At 36.2% G+C, this 22567-nt stretch overlaps 1 protein-coding gene across 2 annotated transcripts in view; it reads right to left on the bottom strand.

Moving 5' to 3' along the window:
* Positions 1 to 22567, bottom strand: part of CSMD3 (CUB and Sushi multiple domains 3) — a 715473-nt gene that overhangs the window by 498061 nt on the left and 194845 nt on the right. For both annotated transcript variants that reach the window (XM_009890359.1, XM_009890360.1), the window contains exon 5: positions 7014 to 7221. In XM_009890359.1, coding sequence (XP_009888661.1) covers positions 7014 to 7221 — 208 coding nt within the window. The remainder of the gene's footprint in view (positions 1 to 7013; positions 7222 to 22567) is intronic.

Here is a 22567-nt window from a genome sequence, read left to right as displayed (position 1 = left end):
AGCATTAAGTACAGATTGAAAAACTTTGTATAGTAATTAGTCAGAAAACAGTAATAATATCTAAGGCAATGTCAACAGTCTTCATTAATGAAAAAGCAACAATGATACTTGTCACTTTCTAATTTGAAGTGCTTTTTCAAGAAAACTATCGCCAGACCTGAGATGGGATTTCCCCCTCCCCTTCTTGTCTTGTCTGTTTTGTTTTTTTCTACAACACATCACTGTTCTCATTGATACTTGTACTACTGAAGTGTGATTGTCCATCCCTGTGCTGCCACATTTATGGCAGGCAGAGGTTTTCCTCTAGCCTTACGTATGAGCATCATTTGATCAAGTACATTGACTGAAAATAAATCTAACCTATTCAGACACTGGATGGCTGCATAAATCAAGTAACTGCTTTGTTATAAAGATATGATTGAGAACCTGTTGTGTTAATGCATGTGTCTGTTGTAGGTTAATTATCAAAAACATTATATTTAATTTTTAAATGCCTCCTGAAGGCTAATTTGTATTGTAACTGAACTGGCCATTAAAAATTACTGTGTAGATGTCTAATACGAATTAACTGCATCTTCCCCCCCACTGCAAAAAAAACCCAAACAAACAACCAACGAACCAAACCAAAACACTTTTCAATAATAACTATCATCCATCTGCTCATCCTCACTTTGATTTTAATTAGCACTAGCTGATGTATACTTCACTAGTATTGCTTACAAGTTCTCCAAAGCACTGAATATTTATCATTTTGTTCTTTCATAGTACTAGTAAAATGGGATTAAGAGTCAGGAAATATTAATTTTCACCATTGTTAAATTGCAGATGACAGCAAAGCCATAGAAAATGGTACATAAGATGCCATGTATATTTTAGAAAAAATATCATTGAGGAATACGAGAGTGAGAGGCTTTGTATTCTAGATATTACAGGAGGCCTATGGTGCTAAAACAAATTGTCCCAAGGAATGATCCCGGGGCACCAGGCTCCTCTAGACCAAATGGGGAACATTCAAGTTGGGTAGCACTTGGGCAAAATTTCCTCTGGACCCTTCTCCATTGTTCTAAGATATATATTTTTTGTGTGTTCTTACTGCTCAAAATGTCTGTGGTAATGTGCTGTCATCACGTGTATTGTAAACCTCCAGGGTGATGCTTTTACATCATGGTATAAAGTCTACAAGCTTGTGAAAACATGTGATGCTATCAAAATGCATAGTGCCATCCTGGAATAGTGATCAATGACTATATTATGAGTAATGAAGACGAGCCCAAAATATTCTTGTTCATACCATCAACTGAGTTGGAACCTTGGACATAGTGATCCAACAACTGAATCTCATTCAGTCTCAGGGAGAGGGGCACCTTGAGCAGAACAGATCCTCACACAAGACTGATGATCAGGTACCCAGGACTTGAGAGGAAAGTGAGGAGCTAAGTTATTTCAAAGTAAAGAGAAAGCCACAGGCTGATTTTACCACTTGATTAAAATGGTAGAAAGAAAGATAATTTGCATATATATGGATGAATGCAAGGAAAGGCATGATACAGTTTCAATAGAGGAAAGTTATGATTGATAAATCAATTAAGGGTATTTTAAGGAATATATGACTGTGTGAGTAACAGGGAACTCATTGATACAGCCTGCTTGGGTTTAGAAAAACGTGCTCATTTGGCATTCTCCAGAGAGTCTTGAAGAATGACCCTTGAAGAATGACTAATTAACAAAAGAAAGATCTGTTTACAGCTATTTAACACATGATTTAAAGACAAATGTTGGTTCAAGAAGTTCCTAAATCACTAACTACAGAAGCTGGGAGTCTACACAAGGGGGAAGAGCACACCATAACATCCTGGTGTCTTCTACTCTTTTCCTCAGCAACTGCTATTGCCACTATCAGACACTGAACTCCAAACAAACATTTACTGGTCCAAAATGGCTACTCTCAATGATGTTCAGATGTTACTTCAATACCATGCTACGTCATCACCAAAACTTTATAAAACTAACTTTTTCTATGTGAAATTTATTTAACTTAGAGGTAAATTACTTTTTGTTTATCTAACATAAAGTTTATTCTGCATAAATATTTTTTAACATAATGTTTCTCTATAAAACACTGTGTATTATTTGCCTAACTGCTTTCTAAACATACTACTACTATTTTAAAACTTGATTAACAGAGTTTGTAAGTTTGGATTCAGAAAAAAAAAAACCAACAGCAAGTTCAATATTACAACAACACTTGAAGTTAAAATGTCATTATCTTCTTATAAAATGTAAAAGAGAATCTACTGTGAAATTCAAGAATGCTGTTTAAAGCTACTGGTCAATCAGTACTCTGATATTATTTATTTAGGAATAGATGTTTTCTCATATTTTTTATTTGAGCTTCCAGACTTCATAAATATATTTTTTTTAAATGAGAAGTGCCTTCACAAAAGTCTTACAGGGAAATTCTGACTGCTGTAAATTTGTAACGGATAAGGTGTGCTCATTAAATTGTCCTTAGCTGTGCTATACAGAAGAGTAAACAAATTATGTTTACAGTATAAAAAAATTGAATGTAAACACATCATATCCACTGAAAAATTCATCAGGAATATTCCCATGTCAAGGATAGACCCAAATTGATAAGAAACAAATAACTAGTTACTTACAATAAATTCTGATCTGGCAGCCCAAACAAAGACCCACATTTTTCTGTTCTTATTCTTAATCATCTGTACAATCTGCAAGGGAGTCTTAAGCTAACAGGCTGTCTTGAAGCAGTTTATTGTAAGGATCAAAAGAGTTTTAAGTATCTCTGACAAAAACTTTAAAACGGGAAGCAGTTTTATTGCATCTAAGTTAAGGGAAAGATTTTTTCACAAAATATAATTTAATCCTCCACAGAATATATAAAATGAATGCAAAGGGAGTGTTTCTGTTGGGAAAAAAATGCGCAAAATCATCATTGAAAGGGAGAAATTCATTTTGTTAGCCATTGTTCTCTAACAGCTGTCTATTTTAGTGCAATTAATATGATGCACAAAATAAGCAATATCAAACAATGAAATATTTAAATATATTTCAGAAGAGAAATGGATTGCCCATGGTATCACCAACATAAATTTCATTCAGTATGTATCATTTTACATTGTATCTAGATTTGTACAGGAAAAAAAATATAATCTGGCTAAAATCAGAAACAAAGTGATGGTCTAGACAATACAACACTTCAAATTACTATGGAAAATTCTAAGCGTTCTTTACATTTTATGAAAATTAAATAAGAAACTTTTTTGAAATGCCCAAGAATGCACTATCAGTAAGAGAAGTGAGGTAAGTTATTTTGTTTTAAAAGGACAGATCGTATCATGTTTCAAATTTATCTTTGACAATAGACTACTTAGATGTCCTACTATTTTGTATGAACATGCCGGTGGTAGGTGCAAAGGTTTTCTTAGAAGTACACTTTTATTCAGACAGAACAGAGCTGAAAACTTTATTTTGGTTTGGTTTGTTTTTTTGTCATGGTAGAAGTGAAGTATATTTTCCCGTACAACATTTTTTTAAGACACTGCTATGCTCTCAAACACTTTCACATTAATGCACATATTCATGTTAAGAAATAATAAAAAAAAATGCATAATGTGTTCTTTGACAAGAAACTATGATCCTTATTCAGACTACAACAGTAGTTCCCTGAATGAGCTTTAAGCACATACTTTATGAGAACATTTTTTTCTATCATTTTTCAGTCTATCCACTAAAAATGTATTGCTTAATTCAAAACTAATCATCATTTCAAGTTCAATTAGTCTAATGTATTTGCTGGGTTTTGTTTTTTGGTTGTTTTTTTTTCTTTAGTAATAATCAAGCTTTCCAAATATGTAGGAGGAAAAATTGTAAAGTTGTCAACTTGCTTTTCAACAACAGCTAAATTAAGCTGGTAATCAGGAATAGAAGATACAGATTAATGTCTTTGCCCAGGACAGTGTGAAATATATACTTTCCATCCTCACCCGCCATCCTCACCCGCTGTCATCAGGAGACTGCTCTAAGCACATCTTTCATACAATATTCTAGGATGGAGGTTCTACCACTTTGTCTATACAATTTAACTACAGTCTTAATGATTGTATAATAGATCAGACTAGAGTAGATGCTGGAATACAGGATACACATACCAAAGCAGCCTAGAGAATCATTCTAGTTTTCTGCTCAGTGATTATTAAATATTGCATTAAAAGTGACCAACAGAAAAATTTTCAACTAAAGTATCCTAGAGGCAAGCATTAGAAAACTTATGTGTTCAGATACTCTCAGAATATTCAACTCTGAACTTGCATATGCTGGATAAATTATCCCATAATGACATTGCTATTTCTTTCACCAATGAATGTCTCAAACTTCAACTTTTTGCTTAGGCAAAAAGGAACATTTTACTAGATCTAATTTATTTTCAGATTTTTGTTTTATTGAGAAAAAATGAGGAAAATTGTTTCCTCAAATTAATAATTTTCTTTGTTTCACTTCCAAAATAAAAAAAAAAAAAACTTCATTCAAATCAAGTTACTAAACATCAGAATCAGCCCTGGACATCAGACAACAAAAATCCTGAAGGGCATCAATGCAATCTTTTCCCACTACTTAAATGAAAATGGCCTATCAAGATTTTCTTAAAGGAAAGACTTGGCATAACTAAAATATTGTCATAACTGACTAGAAGACTATCGACAGTTAGCACTTCATGAAGAATTCCAAGTCTTGTCTAGTGGATAACCCCAGACTATCTGCTTCATGTGTATTCTAGCTCATTGTTTTACATAGAGCCAAAAAGTAGCGATATTTTGTTACACATCAGATGTGCAGAATAAAAGTTTGAAGGTGTTGTTGTTTTTTTTTTAAATCAATAGGTGTAATAGTCATGTAAAGCAACAAAATGCCTAAGAAAAGATTTTATAATACCACTTACTATCCAGATCAACCGATATTTTTTTTAGTAATCGTACAAATTAGGTACTACTTGTTTTCCAGAATGCAAGATCAAGGCATAGTTTTAATTTTAGGAGTATACTTCTATGTAGACCTTAGAAACTAAGATATCTTGAACTAAACCTCAAGGTATAGTCTAAGGGGATATAATGTATTAACACTGTAAATCTAATTAACAAATTGTTGTTAATCAAGCTTTCCAAATCTGTTTTTCCTAACATATGGGGGGATACTTTTTGCATAATTGAATACATCAGTCTAATTCATATAAATGACAAGCTAAAAAAAGAATATGCTCTCAATCTGCTTCTCTACACGAGCAGTTATTATATTAACATTGTATTTTTTTGTTTTGTAAACAGATGAGAATTTCCATATATAAAGTAATCTTATTCTATCATTTAAATATAGCCAGACTTTTGCAGAAAAAAAACCTAAATCATTGTTTGAAGCTCATGACTGAATACAGAAAACACATTCAAGAATAATCGAATGAACATTTAGTTATTCAAGTGATTCATATTGTCTGTATGTCATTGGTGTTACCTCACTAATAATTATTATAAATTATTGTTTAAAAATTATTTTAGCTGACAGCTAGTTCAAAAGATTTCAGTTTAACAGCTTGAAAAACTCAATGGCAACTAAGTAATATTCTAATACAGGTAATTAACTATGTAGGTGGCAGTATGAATTAACTCAAATTATGAAATACTATTTGCTAAAGCTGACACTTAGTGTATAGGCTTCTACTATACCCTGAAGCAGTAAGGAATATTACTTACAAGCGTTACTTGTAGAAACTGTGACTGATATTTTTGAAATTATGCAATTATCTCATTTGGGATATTTTCTTATTATAAAATTAAAAATAATTTTCTTTATGTCGTCTATGCTGTGTTTGGTGGGTCTTTGTATTGATAATATGAACGCAGGACTTTACCGACTTTAATGTGGCTAGCCAATCACCTGTTGTATCACCTGTTATTCAAATGCCTCTGTCTGTTGTGCGGGACCCTCACAATGCTTTATGAATCACTTAAGAGTTTAAACTTTTACTGGAGAGCATCACTGGTATTTATGGTTTTGTATATATCCTCTGTTTTGGGAACTAATAGTATATTTAAACCAATATAGCAAACGCAATGATTTGTCATACTCACATGTTTCTTCTTCATGCTGTTACCATAAAATTACCGGGCCAGAAAACTACAGAATGTATCATTTATTTTTTGAAATTAACTGAACCTGATCTTGAAAGAGGTTATTTTTTCTACTTGTTTTACACAATACACCTACTCTGAGATCAAGAATTGCAGAAGCAAGCCTAGCAAAGATATTGTTACTACTGCTAAGACAACAAAGTTGCAACAACTGCAAAGAAACAAACAAACAGAAATCTCCTCTAAAGGTAGTATATATGGAATAAAACCAAAACCAACAAGTGCTGCGGCTACTCAGCTCAGGGTGTTGTATCTGACAGATCAGGATGGAAATTTCTAGATGAGTGTAACACCAGCCATACCCCCAGCGTATTATTTAGTGAGACCACATATGCAGTTCTCTGTACAGAAACTCCTCCAGAGAGAATCTGTGACCAACAAGTGCGAGCAATGGTACTTCCCCCAGCTCTGCGCTGAAAGGACTCCATGCCATTCACTTTCTGACATCATGAAAGTCCCTGAAGGCTCCACCAATCCTCACCAGTCCATTCAATTCTGTTTCTAAATATACACATTGTTAATACAATAATGGTTAGAATGGTTAGACCTACAGACAATAAGATGAATGAGTCTACAGTGCCTTTCATCTCCATGTTACAACCTTGGAATATTTTTTGAAATTATTTTACAGCCACAATTATAATATCAACATTTGTGCCATAGTAACAACCGTTACTGGTTGGGTTTTTTTTTCTGTTTGTTTGTTTTCAGCAAGACTATCTGTTGATAAAGGAAAAGTAACAAAAGTTATCCTTCCAGATATCATCATCTTTTTTTTTAACCACAGTAAAATTGCAATAACTGACTTACCATATTGTAGGCGGTTCAGAACCTTCAACTTCCAAATAATCATATTTTTCTTCCATTTGGAAATCTGTAAATATGAGCGAGATAGTATCACCAGGCTCTGCCACAATTGTCCATGTGCAATCCGCATTATTATGGTATTCATTAGGAAAGTTGGGGCTTGAGATGATACCACTGGATCCTCTCATAGTTCCTCCACATGCATCCTCAGCTGTTAAAACAAAATAAATAGTAAGTGTCATTAAAATCATCCCTTAGAAAAGTATAATTTCTTGTTGCAAAGAGAAGTTTATTACCTTTTATGTCAACAATTGCTTACGTGTTTTTGACATGTTAGACTTGGAATGCTGCCGCATAGTTAAGGTGTTAACAAGTAATTGCTTCAGATTTCAATTATTTTAAAATTGTTATACCAGTCCCAGCACACATTTCTACAACCTACTATTTATTATTTTGATTAGTGTTGTTTCACTTATTTTACAATAGCATGCATTATTTCCTCTTTTGCTTTAATTAAAAATATTTTCATAAAGCAAGCTGAGTTTAATCCCTATCGTATGTAGTCTGAAACATGACGTGCAGCAGTCACGTTATACTGAGAAAAGAAGCATGAGAATCCTACCCATCTTATGCTAGTTGTACTATCATATTTTATTTTAGTGAACCTGTGATGTTTAAGTTTGTTCTCCGATAATCTTTTTCCAATTTTTGAACAGCTGCTCAGTTTTCAAACCAAAGCCATTCATGGGTGATTTACCAAATGTCAGATGCAAGACATTTTCACAGTTATGATGTTTACATCAGTCATTTTAATAGGTGTAAATTTTAATAGATCAAGTATTTCAAATATGACCACAGGAATACATTGTTCATGATTGTCGTGGTTTAGGCCAGGACAATGATACAGGAGTAATTGTGAAATTATTTGACCAATTCTCACAACCAGTTATTTAGTGGTTGTGAACACACCAATAAATGGCTCAAAGGGAAGAAAGCTCAGAGGAGATGGGCAAGGGTGATGTGCCCATAAAGTTAATGGAATAATGACTGAGCACAGCTGTTGCATAGAATCTGACTTTTATTCAACACAAAGAGGACCAGAGAGTGGCCTTTGTATTAGATAAACTGCTACCAACAGTTGAGTGGATTAACTGATGGTGGAAATGTTTCTCCCTGAGTTCATTAAGAGCATGTATGTCTCCCTGACTTAGCCGGACCAGCACAGGGGGAGTGAATATTTGGCTCAGTCCAACATAGAGTATAACTAGACAACTAACAATAGAACTTCAAAAAGAGCAACAGGCTGGCTTCGACCCATGTATTGCTTCCAGTGACTGGGGATGCCCAGTGTTGTGGTGGTGAGCATATTATAGATACCTATAATGCGAATCACATTGGTATTGTGATAAAACTGTACATTGCAATTGCTATATATTTTGCCAAGTGTAACCTACATTTGTGTTGTTATGCAGTATATTTTGTATCACTCTGCTAAATTAGAAGTCCTGTGTAAAATCAACTATCTTTAAATAAGTAAATTTGATATTAAACATTACATCTTCCACATGTGGCATATCTAAAAGTACCTGGTCAGAGAGTATTTGACTCTGACACAATAATGCTGTATTTCCTAACATACCATCTTATGCTGAATTTACTTGGTAAATATTGGAGATTTAAGAAATCAGTTCTAACACCCACAGAACTAATTCTATGAGAAAACAATTCTCAAACAGTGGTTCACAGGTTTCATTCAATAAAGTAAAAGAACATGACTGATGTTGTACATCTTCTATCTTAACGATACATATATGCCTAGTATCTCAAAAACTGGGTTTGAGTCTCTCATGTCAAATTTTTTTCCGTGAGCTAATAAGATTGATTGTGAATGTAGTGCTATTGCTTTCAGAAATGGAAATACCTTTCAAATAACGTATAAGGAAATATGATGTTACTAGATGGAAATACCGTATCGCATTACTTTTCAGTTTATCACCCAAATATTTGAAGCATACCTGAAAAGCAGTTCTTATTTCCTCTTAATAACAGTGCTAACATGAATAAAACTTTCCCTAGAGCCTGAAAAAACCAGTTAATATTGCTGAAAAATTAATGACAAGGATAAAAAAAAAATAATTAAGGAGTACAACATCACAGAAAAAAAAAAAAGCTTTAAAGAGTTCTGACACACACAATGACTCACTTCTAACAGAAAGAAAAATTTTTAATGACTGTAAGAAACCTCTTAATTACTGTAGTTTAGGAGTTTTAAATATCAGGTTTTGCCTCTTAAAAATTCTGCTAAATTATGATATGACCAGATAGAAAAACTGGAGTAAAAACATCTATTGGGTTTAATCTTACTAATTAGCCAGTGCATTAAATACAACAAAACTGAGGAACTCATAACAGGTTTAGGTCCTTTACTGGGAAAGGAATAAAAAAATATTTAAAAAAAATATAAAAAAGGTAATAACGAAATTTTGGTTTCATGCATTAAGGACAATCAGCAGAATAATTTTTAGTTGTTAGTTCACAGAAGTAAAGTATCCATTAAAACAATGATTAACATACTGGTTTAATGATTTTGAAGGATCAGTATAATGATTTTTAAATATTGATTGAAACATGTTTTATCAAGTACTGATTTGAAAAAGTTCTTATGGGTAAATTTTCATAGCTAAATTACTGAAGCTTATGCAAACTGGAAAGACAAGTAATAGCATGTGAAATAGGTTTTCAGCTCATGGAACAAATTAAACCCGGAAACCTAGGAGTATCATGCAAGACTAAAGACTTTGGAATACGTTTCTGTCAGACTGAAAAATGGAAGTGGTTTTGAAAAGTACTGTACTGCAGAATTTTTTTTTTTTGCTTTTCACAAATGAATTACATCCTATCCTAGTTCCTAGAAATATAAAAAAAAAAATGTTCACTAAAAATGTTGCTATACTCTACCAATACTTAAAGGAATAAATAGGGTGACTGTGTTTAAAAAGCCAAGCTGTGTCCATGAGCGTGTCCGCTATTTCTGAGCCACATCTGTTTAGAGATTTTTGTCAAAATGTAATTTTGCTACCATCAGTAAAACAGCCCAGACAAATCATTGTGTATTTTGTTTTGATTCATGTAGCAAATTTGCTACAAATAAAATTAATACTAACTACATTTAAGTGCTGTAAATATAATCAAGAGCACACCAGATATCATCTTAGCCTCTGTAATATAAGCATTAGCACAATAAATAACAGAATTACTATGCTGTGTTCCTATAGTCCTCCACCTGCAATATCATTAGGTTGTGATTTATTTGATTCCATTCTTGCAGTCAGATCCTTGTAGGTAAAGCTCACATCTGGGAGAAGACTAACGAACATTAATCCCTATGAAAATGTTTGGTGACTTAAGTTGTGAAGCTACTGGAAAAAATATTTGATCTTCAAGTAAATTGACAAACACTGAAGTTGACAGAAGTTCTACCACTGACTTCATAGTGCATAAGACTCTGACAAATAAAAGAAAATGTAATAATTGTTTCTGTGCAATCCTCTCTTAGTACCTGTATTCCTATCACATTGAAACAGCATAATTGCATAGATGTCAGCTATGAAACATTACAAATAAAAGAGTAACTGGTAAGAGAACATTTATGAAGACCAACAGTGGCCCATCTTCATCACTTGTCCAATAATGACATGTGAACAATGAAGAAAGAGAGGAAAGATAATCTTTGCAGTGATTTCTGTACAGACCCCTGAGAATCTCTCTCTTTCTCTGCCTTTCCACAGCTTTCTGAATTGCCTCTGTCAAACCACTGAGGTAGGTGTCCTCAAAGATATTTAGGTGCCTAACACTACAATCACTGCAGTCAAAATGTAATACCTAAACAGCAGTTAAGCACCCAAGAATTGTGTATCTGTCCCTATTCTTTTAATTTTCAGTTACCAACTATGAAGAAAAACATTCACAGGAATGATGAGAAGACAATACTTTAGTTAAGACTTGATAGAGTGTGACATTATGCAATTATAAATACAAAGATAACCTTGATGACATTAAAAAAAGAAAAAAAAAACACCTTTAAAAATTCCTACCTGTATTTTCAAATTAATTTTATTTTGCCACGTACTGGGAAAAGATATCTAACCTACAAACTTGCAAATGTGATATGAAGGCATAAATTCAAAAAATACACATACTGCCAAGATGTCATTTTTCCAAATATACTTCTCTGATCTTAACCATATGCTGAAAGGGGAAGAATTTTCAAAGTGATATGCAAGTGGGGACTTGGCTTAGAAAAGCTTTCAAGGTATTATGAATTCAAATGAAAATCTATATTTGAATATGCATAAGGGCTCTTATGCAGAGGGAGTATCACTGATATTATGATGTGAGTGATGATTATGAGCGTACAAAGACTTTGAGGGTTTGGGGATTTTATTTTGCTTTTTGTAGACATAGACTGTTTTTTATTTATATACATACATACATGCAGCTTTTTTCTTGTCTTCTTTTTAAAATTATGGCTAAATGCTCATTAAAAAATAATGTGAAATGAGTACGCACCTAAGTAATTTCTGGTGAAAATTAATTTAATAAAATTTTGTGTTAGATTTTCTAACAATCTTCCTCATTTTCTATTCATTGTTCCTTTTTCAAAACAAATTTTGTAAATATATTTCTCTATTTTAAATTTAATTTCCTGCTTATTCTTGTAGGTTTCAGTGATATTCACAATGTTACATAAATATTGAACTGTAATTTTCAAGAAGACAGATGATCAAAGAGAGGCATTGTTATCAGTCATTTATCAGACCATGCAAATTTATTGATTTCAATGAGAATTCAATGAGATTGCATGGTAGATCAAGCTTTAATCATCTGACACACAGTGTATCACATCATCTTATCTATCTAGATATTTATAGTGTACCGAACAGTTAAACTTAAGTGCATAATTTAACTCACCACAGAGTAATAGACGTTTTCTATTTTTTAAAAACTGTGAGGAAAAAAAGAGTATATTTTTTCATTTTTTTTCAAATTTTCAAGTTTAAACAATATGTACAATAACCAATATGTTCTGAGCAAGGCAAACCACTTCTGAAGAAACCCATCACAAAAAGCTGAAAGGACCTGCAGTAATCCCTCTACACCTTGATCTTAGCTACACAGATTATATGAAACTCATGGCATACACTTCACAGTGTAGTTCAGGTACAACCACAGACATAATGTTATCTGCTCTTTCAAATTTTACACAATCTTATTTCAGACAAATTAGCTGAGCAATCTAAAGGAATCAGCACTCCCCATTTAAGCATTTTACAGTCATAATATTTTTTGCTTGTAAATATACACATTAAAAACTACCTTTCATCTGAAGATCATGAAAGATCTTTACACTAGAAAGCAATCATTTCTTTGAGAAACTGCAGTTCTCTTCAAAAGAATTTAATATAGGCAAACACATAACGCTAACTATTGATTCCACAGTGTGCTGAAAAACTGCTTTACCTGCCTCTGCACAGCAAACACACGCATGTATGCTTGTGTCTACACAAACTCTAACCATCTACAGATTTTTATTTGAGGCTCAACTGCTGCCTTAAATATTGATATCTAACTGTTAAGATTTCTGATGGGCAACTGAAGAAAACAGGGACCCTGAAAAATGTCATTCTCTACTCTATCACCCCATATTTATCATACATTAAAAATAAATTAACAACTTACATGAATAAAATAATTATGTGGAAAGTGAAGAATACTTCTAAGCATTTTCAGATGTTTCTAAATGAAAGGTATTGCTTTTTGCGTCCTTCTGAAACAGCTCATGATTACTTGATGCAATAAAGTAGAATGGAAATGGAAATTAATTATACAGGCAGTGCTTTTTGATGTTTTTCTAAAACAATGCTTTAGCTGTAATATCAATCCTGACAGGAAAAAAAATGTTTTGTTATAAAATTTGACCAGTGTTTTCTAACTAAGTTTTTTAATCAATTACCTTCATAGTCAAAGTAAAGGATAAAGAAAATGAGATTATCTTCTCCAGGCAGCAACTTGACATGAGAAAGCAAACATTATTGTCCATTGAAAAGGCAGCAGACTATCTTAGCTATAACTTAAGTTATACAAACATTTCTTAATCACAAGGTAGTTTCTTTCTCGAAGACCTTGTCTCTTTTTTTTCACTTCTGAAAGTTTGTCAGAGGTTAGTTCTAAATAAAAAAATATATTAATTAAACATCTCACTTAAATAGCAGCCCCACTATTCACTGTTTAGGGAGGGGGTTTTATGTTTTCAATAGGTGCTTATTATGAATGTTTTAAAATATGTCTGTAACAATTATATAGAACTATTTAGGGTTGGTTTTTTTTTTTTTTTGAAGCTCAGAATTATCTTGACTTGAATATTATTACTACACAAGCATTTTATGCTTAGTATTTTCCCCCTTACAGGCCTGTATGTTTATACACTGAGACTGCTTTTACAGAGCACAGCATTAAGAAGCAGTTTCATAACATATTTTTAACTTAATTTTCCACAAGTCTGAATTTGCTGGTTTATCTATTAGCAACTTTCACAAATTTCCAAAGTCACACCTGTCCAGTGTTTAATCCAATGCTCTTATATACACTACAGCTTTGCATTTTTCTGCACATCCTATACTGCTTTCATAAAAAAAACATTTTAGAATGTGTTTCTTATTAAGTTGTTTCATTATGCCACAGACAAGCAGCTGAAAGGAAACTACACAGGCTGAAGTGGAAAGCTCCTCATAAACTTAAGCTCAGTTTTAAAGTCTATAGTATAATAATCTGATTATGAAATATTCAAATAAACACAGTAATAGATTAATAGACAGTCACAAAAAATATCTGTAAGAAGCTCCATAGGCAATGCCATTTTCTAGCAGAGTTCCCTCTGCTCTCTCCTTTGCACCAACTACAACACTTACTCCTTTTGCTCCCTACCCACCTTTCTTGGAGAGCCTGGATGTGTCTGTTGCATGACTCCAGTTTCCCATGCTACGTGTGTTTGTGTGCAGGCACTTGAGATGTGTCCTTGATCACCCCACTTTCTCAAAAAGACTGCAAGAAAATCCCTCATCACCATGTCCCATGCATGCTTCCCCCAATCCCCTGTTCCCAGATAAACCTGCAAGCTTTGGTCACCAACCCTGATAAACCTAGTTTAAAGACCTCCTCACTAGGTTAGCAAGCCTCTTGGCAATGGTGCTTTTGCCGCACTAAATAAAAACTAGTTATCCAACTAGTTTAACTTAGTCTCAATAATCTAATATTCAGAGTCAGAGAATAAATTAATGGGTTTTTAAAGTACAGAGAAAGCATATGTAGTATAATGCATATTATGTTTTATTTTCATTTAGTATTCTGACATATTCTAAAAAGTCCAAATATAATGAAAGATATATATAATGAAAAATAATATCTAATAATATCCTATATAATAATATATTATATATACTATACATATTGTTTATATATTATGTATCACTATATAAATTAATATAAAGAAAAGTATATAGATATGTACAAATAATTTCTGAGAAACATTTATGTGCTGGCTTTTTCTACAAACCTGCAATAATAAAAAAATGTCAGCCTTTCCTCATAATTTATCCACAGAATAACCTTACAGCTTTCAGAAATTCAAATGAAATGATTGCGAAACATCCATCAACTGGAAATCTTTAAGGATAGCTTTACAGAAGATTTTTCATTAATAACTTACATAAAATTCATCCAGCTTTTAAAGAGAGGGACATAAAACATTTCTTGAGGACATATGGAAGTCTCATTTTCTATGGCTCTGTGTCGCAATTTGTAAAACTCACAGATTTTAAATTCCAAATAAACCCAAGGATGACTATAAATTGACATGATTCACATTCTCAAATCGCTTTGCTTTGCACTTGTATGCCCAGTATAGCTGTAAAAGTTATACAGCTTTGACAGCCAGCAAAAAAAATCAAATAATAGCATCTGTAGCTAAAAAGGTAAGGAAGCTCGGGAGCTTAAATGGTGCTCTAGCAGAAGTTAAATGGAATAAATTGCCTCCTAACCTGCCTCATTTGAGATAGAACCAGAAAAGTGAGCTATGCCTTGGGGAAAACACTACCAACACCCACACAGCCTGTGCCTACCTGGAGCCTGTTACTGGGCAAAATTGGCAGGGGAGCTGCAGGAGTGACCTGTTGGGGGAGGGGAGGCCGCAAACTGCCCCACGCTGGTTCAGAGCCAGATCCAGGCATCAATGCAACCGCGGGGGCTGACCCACCGCCTGACAAAATGGGAGCCACAGAGGAGCCACCGGTGCGGGCAGGAGACAGCGTGGGAGGAGGCACAAAGGGGAACGCAGAAAGAAACATAGAGGTGCATGTGAGGACACACCATAGACTGCACAGAAGGGACGTCCCAAAGGGATTAAGCTCCTGGAGGAGCCCATGCAGAAACAAAGGATAAGAGTGGGAGACAAGGATGAGGGAAGAAAGAAACCAGTAGGTGCTACCACATCACAGTCCTCCCCGCTCTGCGCCTCGCTGGTGGGCTGAGGGTGAGGTGCGGTGGGAGCAAGGGGAGCAGAGACCAGGACCGGTAAGAAGGGTCTGGAGCAAAGTTGACTCACGCAAAGGGGGAGGAAAGGTCTTTTCCCTAAGCGTGTTTGTCTTCTTTTGTTTCTCAGATCCTGAATCAGTAACCAAATGTTTCTGTTAACTGGCAATAAGCTAAAGTTTGGCAAGATCCTCACTTGGCTGCAAGGAAACGTCATGTGGTGGGTGTGATTTAGGTGAGTTGGACTCTTCTGAAGGATTACCAGTAGGAAAAGTAAGTATTTGCTTGTAAACACTGTGCAGTGGCATCATGTACTATGTTCTAGATAAAGAAGGAAGGAAAAATGTTAACATTGGAAGAAATTTGGCACGTAAACCTAATAGTTTGGGGGTTTTTTTTTAATCAAAAAAATGAAAGGTGTGCAGTCTGCTGATTCTTACCTACATATTTGGAAAACAACAGAACCTGTTTGGTTAAAAATGCACATAGGCTGTTCATTTTTTAAAATGTTCTGTTCTTCTAGACTAAGACTTGAAATTTGATGGATTAACTCACAAGCATGTTTAACAAAGTAAACCAGTCTGTACATCAGACAGCTGTTCCTTTACTGCTCTTTTCCAGCAAGGGAATGAAATACATCTTTTTCTCACATAAAAAATGAACATTGGGGAGGGATTGGTGCTTTTATTGCTTACAAACAAAAGAAGGTATTTTAAATTAAAATATTTGGACAGGCCTTCCTTATGTAAGGAAAACAGAAGAAATTAAAAAGAAAATATTTCTTGCTGATCGAAATGTTTCCAGTTCCTTTGTGAAACAATAACATTTAGCAGTTCTGCATTAAGATATTAATTCAGATGTCATAATTCTCAAGCCTGATATTTACTGTTTAAGTTGCTGAGGGGCAGAGGGCTTAAGAGTAAATTCATTAAAAATGGAATACAGAGGAAAGCAGAAATTACTTTATTTAATTGTTCGGGCAAAGAAAAGGAAAGACATAAAAGCAAATACTTCAATTTACCAATTTGAAAGTAAATTATTTTTATTTTTAATTATTTTTAATAACTGCAAAAAACAAGGTGTTTTACTGTAATTTTGAAATGTAATTTTGTCTTTAAAATTTGTCTTGTCTTTAAACCAAGCACGCCAAATATGAGAGATGATTGACAACATATTATCTGAGATTTTAGAAATTATTAGGGAACTCTTCCTATTATTTTTTTTTTTATTTTCTCAGTAAAGAAACTACATTAAAGTATGAGTTTAGTGATGACTGATTTTTACACCTGGTTTTGAGGTTTTGCAGTTTTGCCACAAAGAAATTTTTCACACAGCTGTAATTGAGACACTGATCTATCAAAAAAAGGATCATGCTAATGTGTAAAATAAGAATGTACACGTACCTAATTATTTAAAGTGGTACTTATTTTATTTATGTGTTGTTAATTTACTGTGTAAAACAAGTTTGTTTCTGTTCTGTAAAAATGATGGGGTGGGGCAGCCTGGAGGAAGGCTGAACCTTCCTAGCCACAGCACCCAATGTCATCTGACATTGCCTGCCTCTTAGCTGGAAGGACCTTAGATGAAGAGTGCAGCAGGTAGGATGTGAAAGAGCAACCAAGAAAGAAGTGTGCACAAACAAAGAAGTGTTATGGACTGATGAAAATCCCTGTTCCCTGTCCCCCCTTGCTACTCCAGGGGAGGAAGGCAGAAGAATCAGGAGTGAAGGAGTGAAGTTGAGCCTGGGAAGAATTGGAGGTTGGGGAAAGGTGTTTTAATATTGTCTTTGTTTCTTACTATCATACATTATTCTTAATTGACAATAAATTAAATCAGCCTTCCCCATGTTGAATCTGTTTTGTCCGTGATGGTAATTGGTAAGTGATCTCCTTGTCCTTACCTTCACCCATGAGCTTTTCCATCTACAATGTCTTGATGTCCTATTGAGGAGGGGGACTGAGAGAGTGGCTTGGTGAACACCAGGGAACCAGCCAAGGTCAACCCACCACACAGGTAAAGATAATATAGGAATTCACAGCATACAGCCACACCACAGGGTGGAAAATAAAAACTTGTCTTAGTTATAGAATCATAGAATCATAGAATGGTTTGAGTTTGAAGGGACCTTAATGGTCATCTGGTTCCAACCCCCCTGACATAGGCAGGGACACCTCCCACTAGACCAGATTGCTTAAAGCCCCATCCAGCCTGGCCTTGAACACCTCCAGGGATGGGACCTCCACAACTTCTCTGGGCAACCTGGTCCAGCATCTCACAACCCTCACAGTAAAGAATTTCTTCCAAAGATCTATCCTCAATCTACCCTCTTTCAGTTTAAAGTTGTTACCCCTTGTCCTATCACTACACTCCCTGATAAAGAGCCCCCCCCAGCTTTCCCGTAGGCCCCCTTTAGGTAGGAAGGCCGTTATAAGGTCTCCCCGGAGCCTTCTCTTCTCCAGGATGAACAACTCCAACTCTCTCAGCCTGCCTTCACAGGAGAGGTGCTCCAGCCCTCTGATCGTCTTTGAGGTCATCCTCTGGACCCGCTCCAACAGGTCTGTCCTATGTTGGGGGCTCCAGAGTGGGATGCAGTACTCCAGGTGGGGTCTTACCAGAGCAGAGTAGAGGGGCAGAATCACCTCCCTTGACCTGCTGGCCACAATTCTTTTGATGCAGCCCAGGATATGGTTGGGTTTCTGGGCTGTGATCATGCATTGCTGGCTCATGTTGAGCTTCTCATCAAGCAATATCCCTAAGTCCTTCTCCTCAGGGCTGCTCTCAATCTGTTCTCCACCCAGCCTGCACTTTTGCTTGGGATTGACCCGACTCACTTGCAGGACTGTACACTTGGCCTGGTTAAACTTCATGAGGTTTACACAGACCCACCTCTCCAGCCTGTCCAGGTCCCTCTGGATGTCGTCTGTTCCCTCCAGCATGTCAACAGCACCACACAGCTTGGTTTCATCTGCAAACTTGCTGAGGGTGCACTCAATCCCACAGTCCATGTCGCCAGTTCTGAGGAGTTTGTTTCTACCCAAGAGACTACTAAAAGTTTTTGAAGTGGGAGCAGGCTGAAGAGAAGGATATTGGTTTCAGAGTCTTGTTGGAAGGGCAAAATCTATTTTCAAATCTTCTCTTAAATCCTATTACAGTTTTGGTTTTGATAGCTTCTAGAATGCAGCATACAGTTTTGCACAACCACGTCCCCTTCCCCCCCATAAAAAAGAAAAACAAGACATGGATGAACTGGAGTGAATTCAGCAAAGAATCACCAGGATTGTTGGGACTGGAGCACTGAGGAGACTGAGGGAACAAGGCTGATTCAGTACAGAGATGAAGCAGCTTCAGGGGGGCCTAACAACAGCCCCTGGTGCCTATGTGGAGGCTAGTAAGACAACAGAGGCAAGTTATTTGCCTCACCTGGCAATGTCAGCAAGAAAAGAAAGAATAGGGAAGATGTGGGCCCTCTCTGGAAGGAAACGCAAGAACTGGTTACCCAGGACAGAGACAGAGCTGAAGTACTCAATGACTTTTTTGCCTCAGTCTTCACTGGCAAGGACTGCGGCCGCACTGCCCATGACGCAAAATGCAAAGGCGAGGATTGGGAAAATGAAGAATTGCCCACTGTAGGTGAACATCAAGTGTGAGAACACCTGAGGAACCTGAAAGTGCACAAGTCCATGAGACCTGATGAGATACATCCGCAGGTTCTGAGGGAACTGGCAGATGAAGTTGCTAGACCACTGGCCATCATATTTGTGAAGTTGTGGAGCTCTGGTGAGGTTACTGCTGACTGGAAAACTCCTGGAAACTCTGCTGAGGCACATAGAAAACCTGGAGCTGATTGGTGACAGCCAGCATGGCTTCACCAAGGGCAAGTCATGCCTGACAAATTTGGTGGCCTTCTATGAAGGGGGTACAGCGGCAGCAGACAAGGGAAGAGCAACCGATGTCATCTACCTGGACTTGTGCAAAGCGTTTGACACCATCCCGCACGATATCATGGTCTCTAAATTGAAGAGACGTGGATTTGACAAATGGACAACTCGGTGGATAAAGAACTGGCTGGACGGTCGCACTCAAAGAGTTGCAGTCAACAGCTCGATGTCCAAGTGGAGAGCAGTAATGAGTGGCGTTCCTCAGGGGTCGGTACTGGTACCTGTACTATTCAACATCTTTGTTGCAGACATAGACAGTGGGGTCGAGTGCACCGTCAGCAAGTTTGCTGATGATACCAAGCCGGTCACTAGTGGTGTTCCACAGGGCTCAGTGTTGGGGCCACTCCTGTTTAATATCTTTATTAATGATCTCGACGAGTAGATTGATTATGAACTTGATTGATTACCCTCAGTAAGTTTGCAGATGACACCAAGTTGGGTAGGAATGTTGATCTGCTTGAAGGTAGGAGGGATCTTCAGAGGGACCTGGATAGACTGGATTGATGGGCTGAGGCAATAGTTTGAGCTTCAACAAGGCCAAGTGCCGAGTCCTGCACTTGGGCCACAACAACTCCATGCAACACTGCAGGCTTGGGGAGGAGTGGTTCAAAAGCTGCCCGCCAGAAAAGTACTTGGGGTTGTTGATTGACAGCCATCTGTACATGAGCCAGCAGTGTGAGCAGGTGGCCAAGAAGGCCAACAGCATCCTGACCTGCATCAGGAATAGAGTAGCCAGCAGGACTAGGGAAGTGATTGTCCCACTGTACCCAGCACTGGTGAGACCGCACCTTGAGTACTGCGTTCCATTTTGGGCACTGCAGTATAAGAAGGACATTGAGGTGCTGGAGAGGGTCCAGAGAAGGGCAACGAAGCTGGTGAAGGGTCTTGAGAATAAGTCTTATAAGGAGTGGCTGAGGAACTCGGAGTTGTTTAGTCTGAAGAAAAGGAGGCTGAAGGAAGACCTTATCGCTCTCTACAGATGCCTGAAGGGAGGTTGTAAAGACGTGGGCTTTGGTCTCTCCTCAGAAGTAACAACCGATAAGACAAGAAGAAATGGCATCAAGCTGGACAAGAAGAAATGGCATCAAGATGCACCAGGGGAGGTTTAGGTTAAACATTAGGAAAAACTTCTACACTGAAAAGTTTATCAAAGAACGGAACAGGCTGTCCAGGGCAGTGGTTGAATTGCTATCCTTGGATGTATTTAAAAGCCATGTACATATGGTGCTCAGGGACATGGTTTAGAAGTGGGCATGGCAGAGTTAGATAATGGTGAGACTTGATGATCTTAAAGGTCCAGCCATAAGGATTCTATGCTTTTACGATTTCGGCATCAGGAATTTAAAAAAAAAAAAAAAAGTTATTTGAGAGGTTGATTGTGATATCAGGTTACCTGGAGAGGCTGTGGAACTTCCATTCTTGGAGATTTTCAAAAGTGAGGTGAACAAGACTCTAAGCAAATATATCTGGCTTTCAAGTCAGATTTGAGAGGTGTGTTGGGTTTGATAACCTCCCTGGGTCCCAAAACAAGTTCTCCTGTCATTTCTATGATAGCTGAGAGATGGGAAAGAACAACAACAACCAAACAAATTCAAAACCAAAAAAGAGTAACATCTATTGTCTGAATTAACTTACTTTTTTAAAAAACTTCCCTGCACATAATCTAGTGGAATAGAACAAGATCAGGGGAAAAAAACAAACAAACAAACAAAAAAAACAACAACAAAAAAACTTCTCTTTGGTTTAGTTTCAACTATCTTGGCTGATATTTAAAGTGATTTTTTTTCCTTAGAACATATGCATCAACTTTAAGATTTTACACCATCCGATGGAGAAAGGATTGCAATGTATACAGCTTCAATCATTTTTACCTTTGCTATAAAAATTGTGGAATGAGACCACCTGAATCTCTTCTTTTGTATATCACTTTACAATAAACTCTTACTAAGTTTCTGCATTACATTCAGCATAGGATCTTAGTGGAATAACAGTCTGTCATAATTTTAAATGTCTAGTCCTTTCAACCTTCTGGCCTCATGACAACTGAATTACAAGGAGCATGTAGCTTAAAATAATTTCCTTTTTATGAACTGAAGAAAAATGCAAATGTTCATCAAAATATCTTTCTAAAACCTACAATTCCATATGCTTAGGTTCATAAAACAGCTAAACAACAGGGTGTATTCTTACTGAGCACCATGCAAAGCAGGAAGCACAGTTTCTGTGGCACATTTGTGATCTCTTTACTCCTGCAATGTCACATATCTAAAAGAACCTGCCTCTTATCCCAACACAAAATGCCCAAGGATGACAAAATGTTTTCAAGATTTTGGAGTCAAGATTTCTGTAGTTGCTTAATTTTGCAGAGACCTTAAAATTCAGCATTCCTGAATGTGATCTGTGACTACTGCTTTACCAGAAGAGAGAAACAGGACTTAACCTCCTCTGAAGACATTTTCACAGCCAATTTATGATGACTGCTTTGGCAGCTCTGTTATCTTGTTTGCCAAATTTTATCAAACTTAAATTAAGTCTGCTTGCATTTGAAAAGTTCACAGACACATTCAAATTTGGAAAACTAAAATCAGAACTTGAAGGAAAAGATTTTTACACCACAGAAGCATTTAGAAATAAGAGTTTCGATGTTCTGCTTGAGGGATGTACAAAGAAGTTTTTCAAGTATACACTGAATATATCTCCTTCCTGTATCCAACTGCCTCTGCCACTCATATCTTATTCTACCACCCAATGGTTTTATTGTTACACTCAAAACCTTCTTGTGGGCGAAAAGGAACACACAATGTATATGCAGACAAGAAACTATTTTTCATCTGATTAGTGATTTAATGGTACATAATAGTCCAAATCACCTAATGAATGCAAAGAAACCTCATTAACTTTGCTGCTACCATTACCTTTTTAGTATCACACAAAATGGAGACTCCATGGTGATAAAGGCTGGAAGCTTGTGACTTCTGACACCAGGAGAGCTCCTGCTCCTCCTGCAGCTGTGCAGCTACAGAGTAGGTCAAT

The sequence above is a fragment of the Charadrius vociferus genome, unplaced genomic scaffold (assembly GCF_000708025.1).
Source record: "Charadrius vociferus isolate BGI_N301 unplaced genomic scaffold, ASM70802v2 scaffold168, whole genome shotgun sequence".
Taxonomy (NCBI): Eukaryota; Metazoa; Chordata; class Aves; order Charadriiformes; family Charadriidae; genus Charadrius; species Charadrius vociferus.
Note: the sequence above shows the minus strand (reverse complement) of the source record. Positions and strands in the feature narration are given on the sequence as shown.